At 45.3% G+C, this 16,960-nt stretch overlaps 1 protein-coding gene, 1 long non-coding RNA gene and 1 other non-coding gene across 3 annotated transcripts; 1 reads left to right on the top strand and 2 right to left on the bottom strand.

Annotated features, from left to right (window-relative positions):
• Positions 1-1,432: 1,432 nt before the first annotated feature.
• foxi2 (forkhead box I2) lies at positions 1,433-5,115 on the bottom strand. The gene is made up of 2 exons (XM_078560889.1): positions 4,376-5,115; positions 1,433-2,070 (listed from the first exon to the last, which is right to left on the bottom strand). The coding sequence occupies exons 1-2, from the start codon at positions 4,962-4,964 to the stop codon at positions 1,508-1,510; spliced, it is 1,152 nt and encodes a 383-aa protein (XP_078417015.1). The 5' UTR covers positions 4,965-5,115; the 3' UTR covers positions 1,433-1,507.
• A 929-nt stretch (positions 5,116-6,044) lies between these two features.
• LOC144692199 (uncharacterized) lies at positions 6,045-10,360 on the bottom strand. The gene is made up of 3 exons (XR_013579288.1): positions 10,002-10,360; positions 6,917-6,975; positions 6,045-6,482 (listed from the first exon to the last, which is right to left on the bottom strand). It is a non-coding gene; the product is annotated as an uncharacterized LOC144692199 (long non-coding RNA).
• On the top strand, positions 7,057-7,129 carry trnav-aac (transfer RNA valine (anticodon AAC)). Its single transcript has one exon. It is a non-coding gene; the product is annotated as a tRNA-Val (tRNA).
• Positions 10,361-16,960: the final 6,600 nt, after the last annotated feature.

The raw sequence follows: 16,960 nt of genomic DNA, 5'->3' as shown, positions 1-16,960 counted from the left end.
CTTATGAAACCAAATTTAACTTACAGCCCCAGTTCTTGTTAAAATGCACACAGGACTGCACTGTTTTTTTATATTTCAAAGTAAGTCTCCGCCCCCTCCCTCCCCATTTCTTTAATACACTTTTAAACGTTCTAAAACTGCACCAATTAATTTACAAAACTTTATAAAGATATATAAATAGAACTACAACTTCATCAGAAATATAATTTACACGCAGTATAACCAATGAGCTTATTTCCATTTCTGTTAGTATAATGGTATTGTTAAAAATATGGTATTTTCTTCCTTAAGTACGTGTTAACAGACTCTCACCGTGGGGAACATGTTTATGTGATAGCCCAGTACTAGTGGGAGGTGAAACTCTTTCGAGTTATCAACAGTCACAGATTGCAACTCTTTCGAGTACAATCACAGTTCTTGGTTTAGGAGGACCCTCTTTTAACTGTTCAATACAGGGCTCTTATGAAAAAAGTCCAGAGAAATCTGGAGAAAAATCTAGAGAAAGTTCCAAAGAAGTCATACTGGGGCTTGAAACTTTAACTGTTTTTCTCTCTCTACACAGATGTTGCCAAATCTGTTGAGTTTTTCCAGCATTTTCTGTTTTTAATAGCAGAGAAATTTATGTCCGGTTAGTTTAAGGGAGTCTAATTTCAGCACCAATGGGATATTTTTCGTCACTTTAGACAATCCTACAGCCAAATTATACATTTTGATGTCAATCGTCCCCAAAGTCTGCTCGGATCTTTCAACATTAAACACACAAACTGTGGTAGCACCATCTTACAGGGACACAGCCTGAACAGACCGAATGTCGTTCACTCAAACATCTTCGGGCGCTTCAACCTAACACTCAGTGTGGGGTCGCTCCAAACCCTTCAGTCACTGCATTTCATACAAAATATATCAGTAAACAGAGTAAAGTAAACCAAAATGCGGGTAATTTTCACAGAAGTCGAGGGTAAAAAACTGTGCAAAAGTTCCGATTAGTGAGCTGCGAATGAGAAAGGGTGGGTGAGTGAGTTCGAAGATGGAGAGAGCGAGAAAGAGAAAGATTGAAGATAGAGTGTGATTGAAGATGGAGAGAACGATTTAAGATAAAAAGAGTGAAACGGGTGGAGAGAGTGTGATTGAAGAGAGATTGAAGATGGAGAGTGTGATTGAAGATGCAGGGTACGATTTAAGATGGAAAGAGTGAAACAGGTGGAGAGTGTGATTGTGGAGAGAGTGCGGTTGAAGAGAGATTGAAGATAAAGCGTGTGATTGAAAATGGAGAGAATGTGATTGAAGATGGAGAGAATGTGTTTGAAGATGGAGTGAATGTGATTGAAGATGGAGAGAATGTGATTGAAGATGGAGAGAATGTGATTGAAGATGGAGAGAATGTGATTGAAGATGGAGAGAATGTGATTGAAGGTGGAGAGAATGTGATTGAAGATGGAGAGAATGTGAAGTTGCAGATAGCGGGTTGAACTCTTCACTTTCCACACGACCTGTTTTGTTTCTTTCCTCAGACCTCCGTGCCTTCTCTGGGATAAATCAAACTGTTGACGCTGAAGCTGTTGTAGAAGTGACTGTTGAACTGGTTTGTCTGACCCCCCGAGAAAGAGTTGTAATAACCCGCGCGGTTTAAGTGAAAGGCGTCCGTCAGCTCGGTGGCTTCCTGCGAGGACAAGCTACTGTTGGAGGAATAGGAACCGAGTCCAGACACATTCCTCTGAAGCAAGTCATTGGCGAGTCCCATTGACACTTGTCTGCTGATGGGTCCACTGCCGATGGCTGTCATGCTGCTGAAGAAACTGTTCAGACAAGGGCTGGACGAGGGCGTGGAAGGTTTCGGGTCGTCGGTGGAGCCCCGGGAGTGTTCGGGCTCCGGTGAGGTGGCTTCCAGCAACAGCGGCGGGCTGTCGGTCATCTTCAGGCCGGGAGGCCCTGGACTGTCCTGGGTTTTGGCAATGAGCGACCCCCCGAGGCCCGGGTTGGAGTCAGTTCTCCGCTTCCTCTTCCTGCGAAAGTTACCGTTGTCGAACATCTTTTCGCAGTTGGGGTCGAGAGTCCAGTAATTCCCTTTTCCTGCTCGTTCAAAACAGAAAAGGGGGAAAAGAAATCCCAATTTACTGTGAGCTTGCTTTTGCAACATCAGCATATCATTGCAGTAAACAACTTCTAACAGGGGCGGGGGAGAAATAAAACACATTTTGGGAGAGAGGAGGGGTGCGAATGATATCAAATTCTCAAAATAAGCAGTGAATAAAGGTAAACCGGGCGTAAAATGAGCGGTTTACGGGGTTATGAGGGTGGGCTAGCAAACGCTGGTGGGTCCGAACCAGTGCTGGGGAATAATGCAAAGGTCATAACTCAAGCTCCAGAGTCTGAGAGCACAGGAGGAGCCCATTCGGCTTTCTAACAAACGCCCGCTTTCCATATTCCATTTAATCTCAATCTCTTCTGAAAGTTAATAGTGAGTCCCCAGTGCAGTGCAAGTCTCAGAGTCTGGCTCCCCTTCTGCTGTTGTATAAAATAAGGAACATTTTGACTTTATGACTAACAACACCGAGTTCCCTGTATAAAAGGCGGCCTGACCGAGTAAGCCGGAGTGTTTTGAAGGGAGTGTTTCAGCTGGGAGGAAACTTTCCCCAGACAACTCGCCATGAAGATCCAAAACAAAAACAGAATTACCTGGAAAAACTCAGCAGGTCTGGCAGCATCGGTGGAGACACCGATGCTGCCAGACCTGCTGAGTTTTTCCAGGTAATTCTGTTTTTGTTTTGGATTTCCAGCATCCGCAGTAGCTTTTAGCTTTTTGTTTTTATCGCCATGAAGATCGCTCGGCCCAAACAACGAGGTGGCCGCAAAACCTCTCGAAATTCCCAATTTCTAACCCTCTGGGGTTTTTTTCTATCTCTTTTGGACTCGTATACGTTGGAGGCTTTGCAAATTCTTCGGTTTAAATACATGGGGGAGGAGTGGGTGACAAGTGTGATTTGGAGGTGACGGGCTGGTATTTGGGAATCGATTCACCGCCAGCACAGATGATGATCCTATTGGGACGCGTTGGCGCTGCCAGGTTCTCAAACTGTTGGCCGTGACAGGCTGGCCGAATGAAGTAAAGGTAGAGCAGAGAAAAGTGTTACAGCGCCAGCGGGAGGCCGTTCGGCCCATCGCGCCTGTTCCGCCCCCCCCTCCCCCCACCCCGTCTGAGCAATTCACCCTCCCCGCCTTCTCCCCCGTGGCCAAGGGTCTCATTCCCCCTCGGATATGTACATACACCATTCAACATGTGTGCAGGGCTGAGGGGATAGAGCTGGGGTGGGGGGGTGGGGGGGGTGGTAGAGAGATAGAGCTGGGGTGGGGGGGGTAGAGAGATAGAGCTGGAGGGGTGGGGGGTAGAGAGATAGAGCTGGGGTGGGGGGGGGTAGAGAGATAGAGCTGGGGTGGGGGGTAGAGAGATAGAGCTGGAGGGGTGGGGGGTAGAGAGATAGAGCTGGGGTGGGGGGGGGGTAGAGAGATAGAGCTGGAGGGGTGGGGGGTAGAGAGATAGAGCTGGGGTGGGGGGGGTAGAGAGATAGAGCTGGAGGGGTGGGGGGTAGAGAGATAGAGCTGGAGGGGTGGGGGGTAGAGAGATAGAGCTGGGGTGGGGGGGGTAGAGAGATAGAGCTGGAGGGGTGGGGGGTAGAGAGATAGAGCTGGAGGGGTGGGGGGTAGAGAGATAGAGCTGGGGGGTGGGTAGAGAGATAGAGCTGGGGGGGGTAGAGAGATAGACCTGGGGGGGGTAGAGAGATAGAGCTGGGGGGGGTAGAGAGATAGAGCTGGGAGGGGTAGAGAGATTGGGGTGGGGGGGGGGGTAGAGAGATAGAGCTGGGGTGGGGGGGGGGTAGAGAGATAGAGCTGGGAGGGGTAGAGAGATAGAGCTGGGAGGGGTAGAGAGATAGACCTGGGGGGGGTAGAGAGATAGAGCTGGGGGGTGGGTAGAGAGATAGAGCTGGGGGGGGTAGAGAGATAGACCTGGGGGGGGTAGAGAGATAGAGCTGGGGGGGGTAGAGAGATAGACCTGGGGGGGGTAGAGAGATAGAGCTGGGGGGTGGGTAGAGAGATAGAGCTGGGGGGGGTAGAGAGATAGAGCTGGGGTTGGGGGGGGGTAGAGAGATAGAGCTGGGGGGGGTAGAGAGATAGACCTGGGGGGGGTAGAGAGATAGACCTGGGGTGGGGGCGGTAGAGAGATAGAGCTGGGGTGGGGGAAGGAGGGGGGGTGGAATTCATTCATTCCAAAAGTGCTGACACAGACACGACGGGCCGAATGGTCCCCCCCCCCCCACCCCCCACCCCCCGCCTTCAGTCTTAAAAATGAAAAGGAAATGAGTGGAGGGCCGACTCTCACCTGGATCGTCCTCGTCCCTGGGCACCTTCTTGAAGCAGTCGTTTAAGGAGAGGTTGTGGCGGATGGAGTTCTGCCAGCCCGCCTTGCTCTTCTTGTAGAAGGGGAAGTTCTCGGCCACGTACTGGTAGATCTGGCTCAGGGTCAGCTTCTTGTCCGGGGCGTTCTGAATGGCCATGGCAATGAGAGCCGAGTAAGAGTAAGGGGGCCTGACCAGCTTGAGCAACTCCTCTTGGCTGCTGATGGAGAGCCAGGCCAGCTCGCCCCCGCCGAAGCCCGAGGAGCCGCCCAGGAACTGCTTCTGGCCGCCGTAGGGAGGTCCGGCGAAGGGGCCCGGGTTGTTGGCGCCCAGGTAAGGCGGCGAGCCGCTGACCCCCGGCCCGTTGAGCCACAGGTAAGGGTTGGTCGCCCCGTGGTACTCCCCCAGCGGGTAGTTGGCCGGCCTGGGCGAGGGGTGCAGGCTCTGCTGGTGGTGGTGGTGGTGGTGGTACCTGTTGAAGTTCTCGCAGTAGACTGACATGTCGGAGGCTTGCTGCCCTGCTTTGGGACGGAGCTGTGGGGAGCTGGCATGTAAAGAGGCAGCAGAGTTCATAATCCAGCCCTGCCAGGGAAAGAGGGTGTGCGGGAAAGAGACCGTCCCGAGGTTCTTCCAACGACAGGTGCGAAGGAATGCTGGAGCTGCTTTATTTATAGACCTTATCTAGAAATCAGCATCGCCCGGGGGCCACAGAGTGTCATATAGACCTTCCACCCCACCTCCCTCTCTCTCTGTATAGCCCCCACCTCTCTCCAACAGCCAGTTGCAAAGCTAGGTACTGAAAGAGGGGAGGTATTTGGAGAGAGAGAGAGAGTGAGTGAGTGAGAGAGAGAGAGAGAGAGGGGGGGTGGAGGTGGAAAAGCAATGACAGATCACCAATCAGACGCCAGGAAAGAAACGGAGGGCCACTCATTCAACTCATTGTCCCTCGCCGAGAGCTGTCTGCAAAGTGGAACAATCTGTGCCACACAATGAAAAGAAAAACACCTTTAATCACCTCTCAAAACTGCCTCAGACGTTTCGGGGGGAAAAAAAAAACCTTTCGGGGCGAGGAGTTTTGCTGTTTGTTTCACTGAACCAACGAGATTATTATTTTTTTTTAAAAAAAAGACAAGACGACCTCTGTTAAGAGGTCTGTGTCTTCGAGTTTGCTCCTTTAACAAAAGTTTGTGTTTTATATATCGGCTTTATCGCCTGACTCGATCATTATTCAACCTCTTCCAAGTGAAGGCAGAAAACTTTTTGAGCAGCGCTGGTTATTCGCGCCTGAGTCTTTGCAGTTCAGGGCGGTGCCCTGTGTTAAAACCGAATTTACGAAGCGGGGGGGGGGCGAGTTAACCTCAATCCATACACCCGGACGTTTAACCTTCCACAATTAACCTCCAAAAGGACTGGGTAACTAAGGGCCCTTCCCAGAAGAACTCTAACTGCCCCTAGTTATCTCACCGAACTTGCCACATAATCACGTTTACTTCTCCGGTTTTAGAGAACTCTTGGTGCCCCAATCCCCTTCTGTGGGCATCTCCCAGGTTGGGGCAGGGTCACTGAAGAAAGCGCCAGACGGTAAAGGGCGAACTGACCCCTGGTTTCGACCTGCGACAACCTGCACACTCTACATAGCACTTTGATGCGGCCAACGTGGCGCTGCGCAGCAACACTTCCAAACAACATTTAACACCCAGCCACATAAAAGAGACGTTGGGACAGGTGACCACTAGCTTGGTCAGGGCGGTAGGTTTTTAGGGAGCACTGGGTTATCATCTCAGACACAACCAGAATATGATAGTTTATCGACCGATTCTAACCAGCAATTTTTTTTTAAAAAATCTTGTTCATTTATTAAAATCGTTTTGAGGGGAGGGGATGGTATTTACACAAGAATGTTAATTACAAATATCTGGAGACAAAATACAGGCCCGTTTGGCGGAGAGGGACTGTTTGAAATGTTACAGAAAACACCGTTGGCTAAAGCCACGAAGGTGTGGAACTGGGACTGAGTGTTAAAACTCTTGCTCAATCGACAAAGCCTGTGGCTGCAGGTGTACTCCAGCGTGGATTCGGTTTGAATTGAAGCTGTTTGGATATAAATACATGGTGCAAATAAACACCTGCAAATTAAGTTCCGCCGTCAGACATCCCGCAATATGGAAGAGTTAATTGTTTAAAACCAAAAAGTATATATTTTTTTGTCTTTAGGTTCAGTAGAATAGAGAACAAAATTTAAAATTTAAAAATTCGTCTGGAATCTTATTTTACTGGCATTTAGCCCTTTGCAAAAAGAGTTGGCAAAAATAGTATTTTTGTTAATGAAGGAAATAATGTCTCGGTCAAAGATGTTGTACCACTCGTAGGTATTTTCTTTTAGCACCAGTGTTAATATGCATGGCTTTACGTGTTATCTTAATAGCTCACACCGCTTAACAAGGTTAATAGAAATATTGTTCTGATTAATACGGTCACTTCCATCACAACTTAATTTGTTTTAAAAGGGCCACAAATATACTTACATATGGTTTTTATAACATAAGTGTCACGGATCCAGTTCCAACCAAGAGCTTTTTCATGACTAATAATATAGAAAAATCAATGTTATGATTAATTGGGAGAGAATTAATTGATTAGCCTGTTCCGGCTGGGGGTAGCGGTAGTTTCTGTAGTGTAGTGGTTGTCACGTTCGCCTAACACGCGAAAGGTCACCGGTTCGAAACCGGGTAGAAACATTAAGAGGTGTCAGCTGTGGCTCAGTTCATAGCACCCTCGCCTTTGAATCCGAGGGTTGTGGGTTCATGTCCCACTCCCGGAAACCAAGAACTGTGATTGTACTCGAAAGAGTTGCAATCTGTGACTGTTGATAACTCGAAAGAGTTTCCGGCTGGGGGTAGCGGGCCGGGCGTTGGATAAGGCAAAAGCGTTTTCCACACTTAAGAGCATTGCTAACCAGCAAGGAGCTTTTATACGAGTGTAGTGGCATTTATACAGTGAGTTTTATCCAGTGAGTTGTTCCGAGACTAGCTGCCTTCTCTTAACAGCGAGCACAATACTATCCAAAGTTAGAGATTAATATAAGCAAACATAACTCCTAATATTAAAAAAAGGACACACACAGGACGCGTCTATCTGGAATCTGTAAAAATGCAAGTTTTCTCTTTAAAAACAAGTTGTGACAAATGTTACACTTCCATCAGCAAAATATATAGAAAGTGGGGTGAAATTTGAAAATGAATTCTTTCCACGTCCATTGGAACATAGGATTTAGGAGTAGACCACTCGGCCCTTCGAACCTGCTCCGCTATTCGAAAAGATGATCTGAATTTAGCCTCAACTCCACTTTTCTCCATAACCCTCCCTTCACTCCCTTGTCTATCGAAAACCTAACTCAGCTTTGAACAAATTCGATGACCCAGTCCCCACTGCTTTCTGGGGAAGAGAATTCCACAGACAGAGAGGGAAAAAAATTTCTCCTCACCCCCATCTTAAAAAGGAGACCTCTTAGTCTCTTAAATTAATCACCGCATGTCCATTTAGTCTTCCGGCATACATACATACATATATATATATATATGTGTGTGATATTTGTTCTAGCCTCACGCAAAAGGGGTACCTCCCGGTACCCATCCTATCAAGTGCCCTCAGAATCGTATATGTTTCAATGTCAAAGTGTGTTCATAATTCTGCGGATAGTTTGGAAAGTGTGTACTGGGGTCAGACACGGGATAAGTGGACAATTATCATGGCATACCCGTAAACCTACAGACTTCCTCGGAATCGATTCACCCTGCCACTCTTCATTCAGCCCCACATCAAAAGGCGCAGAAAACTAACTGATAGTTTAGGAGTTTAAAACTGCCACTTATAACCTGATTTATAAGCTGATTTCTACCCTGGCATTGGCACATTGCGATACAGTAGAAAGGACAAAAATAAGGTTGACATTTACATGTTCGACACAATATATATGGAATAATTGTATCTATTTTGTACAAGCGAAAGGAAACGAGGTTTGGGAAGTATCGATTGTCAAAACAGGCGATAATTATTAAAATATGCTGCTTAAATTAATCACCGCATGTCCATTTAGTCTTCTGGCATACATACATATATGTGTGTGTGTGTGTGATATTTGACTTTGAAAAGGATCATAACATATGCGCATAAATGCACTTGTCCCCCGTGTTTTAACTCGCCACATTAATCATTAGGACTCCGGTATTAAGTAACAGGCCATGGAAAAAAGTAGGCAATGTAAAACGGTTCGGGTGCTGCACAGAGACCTGACAGATAAAATAGAAGCAGATTCTTCCGTTCAGGGGCAATGGAGCGAGAATGAGAAGCCAGAAATAAATATTCAAGGTGCAGCGTAAAAACCTGGTCTGGCAGAGACTGGCAGCACAAACACAGTCACCTGTTCTCACTTTCAGAGGCCGCTTCAGTCAAAACTGACCCGACGCAGAGGATCCAGTAAAGGGTTTAAAATCGTTGCAAACTGGAGGCTAAATCTGCTATCGATCGACTCTCATGCTAAAGAGACCAGATCGATTCCAATAAATACTCTTTTAATAAAAGGACATCGGACTAAGGTTAAAACCATCAGCGACACATTAGTGGTGGGGAGGGGGGGATAGTTTGAATCCCTGAGGTTAGAGCGACCAGATCGGATTTGCAATGCAAAATCTTATAAACTTAATTCGCCCAATCATAAAAATAAACCGCGATTTCCTATTTTTTTTTAAAAAATGAGCAATGTCTCTCTAAAGTTCATCATAGCCCTCGCCCGTTTGCCTCTCTCTCCAGTACCTTTTTGAAGCTTAAATCCGCTGAATAAACACTTCCTACGAAAGAACAGAGCGCACCACAAAACACAGTCCATCCCCACACCCCCACCGTCTCCTGAACGCACTCTCCCATTTCCAAGAAGCACCCTCACCATTTACCATGTTAGTTTGGTGCGGCACTCCTATTCAACACACACATACACACACACACACAGCAACCTTGGTCCAATCCTACATTTCGGATTCGTTTCATGCCTCTTGGTTATTTTCACACCCTTCGAAACAACACACACAAAAAAAGCACATTTTTCAATCTATGGCAACTACTGGCCCTGATTTGTTTTGATTGATTTCGGTACGAACAGAAACGATTTTTTTGTTTAATCGTCCTCGGCTTTAAAGTCTCCCAACCGAAATAACTGATGTTCTGTTGAGGGTGGTCGTCTCCTCATTAAATTCACCTCGATTTCGGGTTTACCCGCTCCAAAAATTAAAAAAAAATGCATTAACTAAATAATAACGTTTAACCTACGCAGTGTAAGTTTAACATGGACGAAGATTAAAATGTTATACAGCCTTCAATTGATTAAAACAAATGGTCACATAATTCGTAAAGGCAGCCAGCCAGCGATTTGCAGATTCGTAAGCGCCGGTGAACGGCAACATTTGATTTATATCTTCACAAGTGGGATTTTGGATGTGAAACCCGAACCAAACAAATGGGGAGGTTTTGACAGCAGAGAATTTCCTCCAGTTTTGGAGAGAGAGAAAACTCATAAATCGTTCCCTTTTTGCCGACAGAATCTTAAAAATGACTCACTTTCAATGTGTTTCTGTTCGGGTCGGAAAATAACTAGATACAACTCTCATCGAAAATAATTATCAGCGATGATTTTGATGAGAAATTTGGACGGTATGTGATTCCCAAAACGCGAGTCTGAGCCCCGTGTAATAAGAGCAGAATTGGACTACATTCAGTCAGCTAAACAAGTGACCCTGACGTGTTCAGCCCCAATGCCTCACAATTTCACTGGTCTGGAGTGTTACAGGAAACGAGGATTCATCATACGCTCAGTCTCTGAGAATCCGCAGCTCCTCTTTTAACGAAAACGGCTCAATGTCCGATGGCAGTGTTTAAACGAGTTGCGCATTTATTTTCTAAGTGTCACTGGAAAGGATTTGAATATTTCGCTGGACTGGATGTCAGTATTACCCGGCGAATTTCCCAGTTGCTCGCACAGCCCTTAAATAGTATACCACGGTCCGATGCAAACAAAGATTTCTCTGCTAAAAGTAGAGCTCCTTAGATCCAGGTTTTAAACTCCCCCAGTATACAAAGTGGTACGTTTAGGACAAGGCAAATGGCAGTTTCCTCAAATTAATGGGAATCTTTTCATTCATAACTTCACGTGGGTTTTAAGCCTATTTTTGCATTCGGTTAGATTGGTACTTTGGGAAACGTTAGCATAATTTCTGTAGCACTTAAAACACAAGGGAGCGACTTTTCTTTTTAAAAAGCATAGTTTTAATACCAGGACGATGGTGAAAGCTGGAAGTCACTCACATAACTATTACCTAATTGAGTGGTTGAGCTAACAATGTAAACTGGGACTGCCAAACTGCTGTGGTTTATGAACACTGAGATTAACACTGAGAACACTGAGATCTGAACTCTGAGATTAAGTTACAAGCTTCCGATCATAATTATCTACGTATATAACATATTTTCTGTGTTCCACTCAAAAATTACCCAACTGTCTCCTACCTTTCTTCTCAGGAGCTCAAAACTGTGAGCCAAATTGTTTTACAGCCAATTGTTCTGACCTGGAATGCTCAGTCTGAAAGGGCAGTGGGAGCAAGTTCAATAGTTACTTTCGAAAGGGAGTTGGATACATACATAAAAAGAGGGGGAACATTGCAAGGCGATGGGGAAAGAGTGGGGAGGGGGGAATAATTGGGTAACTCTTTTCAATGAGCTAACACAAGGATGATTAGCTGAATGGCCTCTGTCTGTTTTCCTGTGTTAGACTTGCCTTTGTGGTAACACTCTTGGCTTTGCATCAGAAGGGTGTGTGTTCAAATCCCACTCCAGTGATTTGAGCGTATAACTCAGTCTGACGCTTCAGTGCAGCATTCATTCAATACCACACCAGAGACTGCCTTTTAGATGTTAAACCGAGGACCCCATCATGGTGGATGATCCCATGGCACTGTTGCAAAATATTGTCTTGGAAAATGTTGATCCCTCAACCAGCATCATAAAATCAGATTATCTGGCAATTATCGTATTGCTGTTTACACAAATTAACAGTTGTATTTATCTAGCACTTTTCGTGACCTCGGGGCATCGTAAAGGATTTTACAGCCAATGAATCTCAGAATCAGAGAATTTTAACGGCGCAGAAGGAGGCCATTCAGCCCATCATGGCAGCGCTGGCGTAGCCACTGTTGTAATGTATGAAATGTGATAGCCAATTTTCTCACAGCAAGTTTCCACAAAGAATAATATAATAATGACGAGATTATGTATTTTAATGGTGTTTGTTAAGAGATAAATATGAGCCAACACATTGGGGAGAACTGTCTGCAAATTGACTGCCAGATTTCTATTATATTTCTAAAGTGCTTAAACAAAGTGTTGCAGATCCTGGAAATCTGAAATAGAAGCAGAAAATGCTGGAAAAACCCAAAAGTTTAGGCAACATCTGTGAAGAGTTAATGTTATTTTTTGTTTCTTTACTTGCCCTACTGTCACTCCTTTTGGTCTTGCACCTTCAACTCATTTGTCATTTAATTTTTCCTGCCTTCCACCCTATCACAGACCTGCTTCACTGCTGTTTGTGGGACCTTGCTGTGCACAAATTGGCTGCTACATTTCCTACAGAACAACAGTGACTACACTTTGAACGTGCTTCATTGGCTGTAAAGACCATTGGGATTTCTTGGGCTTGTGAAAAGCACCATATAAATGCAAGTCTTCTTGGTAGTCCCTGACGCAGTGGAACTGCAGTCTTTATCCTGGCTGAGATCAGCTTGCTCAATGCAACACAAAAATTTCAGCTGTGTTCCTCTTATTGGATCAATTTGCCAAATGATTGGGGTGAGTTTGTCAGCATTTCCTTTTATGAATGTCAATAATAACAGAAAAAAAGCACAAAAATAAATGGCATGCATTTCACTCACTGCAGCTTGTGTAGTTATTTCTATTTGTATGAAGTAGCTGAGTGCTTTACTACCATCATTGAGTATTCTGCATTAGGTGCAACTTGCTGCTCTATCTGTTGGTGAGTAAATCATTGGGCAATTGGACTCTTTCATTTGGTAGAAGGTAATGACGGCAGAGTTTAACCTCAGTGTGTTTAGGAAGTTTGACCCTATCAACCTTTAGAGCAATTGGGCATCACCTTGTCAGAAGAAGTGGCCTTTGGGGTTTTCAGCCAATTACAACTAACATGTTTTACATTTAACTCTCACCTTCAGAACAGAATAGCACAACTCAAAAGGAACTTGAAGTGCTTTCAAGTTTTAAAAAAATATTGAAATGGGATTACTATCCTCTACAATACATTTTACAGTTAGTATATGTTGGGTTATAGATTTTTGAAGGTGCCTTAGTAGCATATCCTTTTCCAATGTTCTATATTCCCCGTCCCTCTGATGGAATTTGCAGGATACAGTTCCGCAGTTATTGGTCTTCCTCCAGTACCTTGTCCATGTACTTATTATTAATATAGAGCCTTGATAATGAGCTTCGGCCAACTATTTTGTCAGAAGACAGCATCTCAGCTGAGCTCAATTTACCATGATCTTCACAACTGCATAGCTCTAGTAGGTAGGTAGCTCTAGTCTATTTGTAAATAATAACCAGGAGTGGAAATCCTGGTTTCTGCCCCTCCCCTGCCAAATGTAGGGATCCTGAGGCTAATTTAAACAACTTTGGCATCCCGCCCACTTTCCCACAGCTAGGAAACTCACAGGATATTCTCACTCAGCCCACTTCTCCAGAACCACTTCATCCAATTCAGGGGAGTCAGAGCCTATCTCAACAGGCAATGGGCACAGTACACCCAGGCCAGGATGCCAGCCCATCACAGGGCACACCTTAACTGTAGCCAATCCACATCTTTGGACAGTGGGAGGAAACTGGAGCACCCGGCAGAAACCCACACAGACACAAGGAGAACATGCAAACTCCGCACAGACATACACCCGAGGACAGGATTGAACCCGGGTCCCCAGAGCTATGAAGCAGCACTGCACCACCACACCACCCACTTTGCTCTATGAACATAATGTGTCTGGAGAACCATTTTACAGCAGATTTTGTCAATGCCTCTCACTGCTCTATTAGAGCCTCTAATACAAAAATACAGGACTATAACTCCCTCAAGAACACCACTGCAAGCAACTTACAGTCAAGACTCATTTCATTTACAGGGTGTCCCCTCAGAGAAATTGATACCTTTGCTTTGGTGTTGCCACCTTCCGAGTGCAATTTGGACATTGGGATCTGGATTTTCCTTCCTTGTCCATTATGACCTTTCAGCAGCCTTTTACATGTTCAACCATATCATCATCCTCTAATGCCTTTTCTCTGTTGTCCAGCTTAGAGGGTCTGCTCTCATGTGGCTCTATACATATGTATTCAGTTATAATTAGAGCATTTCCAGCAATAGCTTCTCCGCACCCCTGCATTGGCTACCCCGGGAACACTCAAGGCTCTAATGTTGGCCTTTATGCCTTTTTCTCTTTCATGTACAATGCTTTGCCAGTATCAGTGGAGTCATGTATGCTGACAATATCCAGCTCTACCTCTCCCCCTTCTCTTAAACTGCCTCCTGTCTCTGCGTTATCAAAGTGCTTGTTCGGCATCCTCTTCAGGATAAGCTGTGGTTTCCTCTAGTCTCATTAAACATTGGGATAAACTAAAGACATTGTCTCAAATTCCAAACTCTTGCTACTCTTTGTATCACCTCCCCAGACAACGTCTCCGGTTGGCCCAGACTGTTTGAATATTGTCGTTCAGTTCGATCCCGAGTCAAGTTTCTGACCCATATCCTCTCTACCACAGAGACTACATATTTCTACTTCCTCAATTTTATTCATCTCTGCCCCTGACTCAGTCCATCTGCTGCTGAGCCTTTCATCCACGTTATTGTCATTCCCAGACTTGACTAATCCAATGCTGTCATGACCAGTATCCCAACCTCCAAACTCTGCAACTCAACTAAAAAGCCATTGCCTATATACGATTTCACACTGAGGGCCCCTTACCCATCACTCATTTCCTTGCTAACTTACAATGGCTTCCAGTCCCCAAATGCCTCCAATTTAAAATTCTCTTCCTTGTTTTCAAATTCCACCAGGCTTCACCCTTCCCTATCTCTGTAACCTCCCCCTGCCCTACAAACCCCAATCCTCCTGAGCTCTACATTCCTACAATGATGACTACACTACAAAAGTACTTCATTGTCTGTACTATGCAGTGGGATGTCCTGAGGCTGTGAAAGGTTCTGTATAAATACAAGTCTTTCTTTTCTCTTACTCTCCCCTCGCCACTGCTGGCCACGCCTTCAGCTGCCTTGCATTCTGTAATTCCTTCCCTAAACCCTTCGACCTCGCTACCTTCCCTTCCTTCTTTAAGATCCTGCTCATAAAGCACCTCTGTGCTTATGCTTTTGGTCAATCCTCTTAATGTCTCCTTGACTTGTCCCCTTTTTTTTAATACTGCTTGTGTGAGGCACCCTGGAATATATTTCCACATTAAAGGCAGTATATAAAAGCAAGTTGCTGTTGGCACTAGCCCAGCTCGCATGCAATATAACTGGAGCTCAAATCTCTGTTGCCTTTGGTATGCTAGGCCCAAAGTTCTGGAATTCTTTTCCTAAACCTCTCCAACTCTCTGCCTTTCTTTCCTCCATTAATCCATTAATAAAACCAAACTCATTGACTGAGCTTTGGTCACCTGTCCTAATGTCTCTTTATGTGGTATCAAATTTTGTTTGATAATGACTCTGTGTCAGGTTTGCCCTACGTTAAAGGCAGCATGTAAGTGCAAGTTGTTGTGTTAGCATGGCAGAAATTGTTTTGGTGGCCAGGGGCTTATTGCAGCATATCCAACTTCATCAGAAATATTAATGTAAGTACAGTTATTTTAAACAAAAGTGAGTACTCAGGGAATGATGTTCCTGTGGAGCAGGACTGCTAACAGCAACTGCAAATGTCAGCAGAGCTTATCGATATCTTTCTGACAGTAGCGAGCCTTAGAGCAAAAGACACCTAAATCATAAGAGTACAAAGAGTACAACAGTCACCAGGTTTTAGAAAGGCCATTTTGGAGGCTTCCTCAATGAGTAAGAGTACTGCTTCTTTCTCCAACAGCCCCCCAAAGCAAGGAGGATGCTTGCCACAGAGCCCATGGCAAGAGTTTGCACCTGGAGTCTTTTAACATGGGAAGTTTGTTGCATTGCGGTTACCACACAGTTCTGGCTGACCAGGAAACTTTTCCATTCTTACTGCCTGCCATAAGCATAATCATAAGGATTTACAGGCTAATAATCAACCAGCTTGGCCACCATCAAGTCATTCCCAGACTTGACTAATCCAATGCTGTCATGACCAGTCTCCCAACATCCAGGAGACCACCTTCTGCAGCCATCAAGTCACAAGGTTGGTCATGCAGACCTAGGACCTCTACCCCGGAATATCAGCCATAGGGATGGGGACACTACCCACTGTGCCACAAGACCCCCCAGATAAGGGTACTGCTAAGTGTGATGCTGAACCACACCAGACCAGGGAGGTCTCAGGTTTCTATTGCCAGTGCGTAGTGAATTACCAGAAGTGGTAGTATGGCCATGACAATTGGCCACAGTATCTGTAATGACTTGATGTACTGGATAGGTTTCAACAATAAACTATTACAGAGAGCTTTTCAGATGCTACATGCTTGTACCAGGTCCTCGACAAGTAAAGCCCCAACCCCCAGATTACACACGCTTACAGCTCATTGGTCGGATCCTCCAAGAACAATCACGTGACCCCGATAGGCAGTAAGAAAGACTATAGCTTCAATTACTACATTTTCTCCTCCTTTAGTTTTTTACAGTTTCTATTTACAGAGAACATTTGAATATTTGAAGAGATGGTGTGAGGGGGAGGATTTCAGATTTCTGGGGCATTGGGACCAGTTCTGGGGGAGGTGGGACCAGTACAAACTGGATGGGTTACATCTGGGCAGGACCGGGACTGATGTCCTAGGGGGAATATTTGCTAGAGTGGTTGGGGAGGGTTTAAACTAAATGGCAGGGGGATGGGAACCTATGCAAGGAGTCAGAGGAGGGGGAATCAAGAACAAGAACTAAAGACAGAAGGGGAATAAGAAAAGTGATAGGCAGGGAAATCAAGGGCAAGAATCAAACAGGGCCTCAGTGAAAAATACTGGAAACGGGACAAGTAATGTTAAAAAGACAAGCCTTAAGGCTTTGTGCCCTAACGCGAGGAACATTTGCAATAAAGAGGATGAATTAACTGTGCAAATAGATGTAAACAGGTATGATATAGTAGGGATTACGGAGACATGGCTGCAGGGTGACCAGGGATGGGAACTGAACATCCAGGGGTATTCAGTATTTTGGAAGGACAGACAAAAAGGAAAAGGTGGCGGAGTTGCATTGCTGGTTAAAGAGGAAATTAACGCACTAGTGAGGAAAGATATTAGCTCTGATGATGTGGAATCTGTATGGGTAGAACTGAGAAACACTAAGGGGCAAAAAATAT

This window comes from Cetorhinus maximus, chromosome 1 (genome assembly GCF_964194155.1).
Source record: "Cetorhinus maximus chromosome 1, sCetMax3.hap1.1, whole genome shotgun sequence".
Taxonomy (NCBI): domain Eukaryota; kingdom Metazoa; phylum Chordata; class Chondrichthyes; order Lamniformes; family Cetorhinidae; genus Cetorhinus; species Cetorhinus maximus.
Note: the sequence above shows the minus strand (reverse complement) of the source record. Positions and strands in the feature narration are given on the sequence as shown.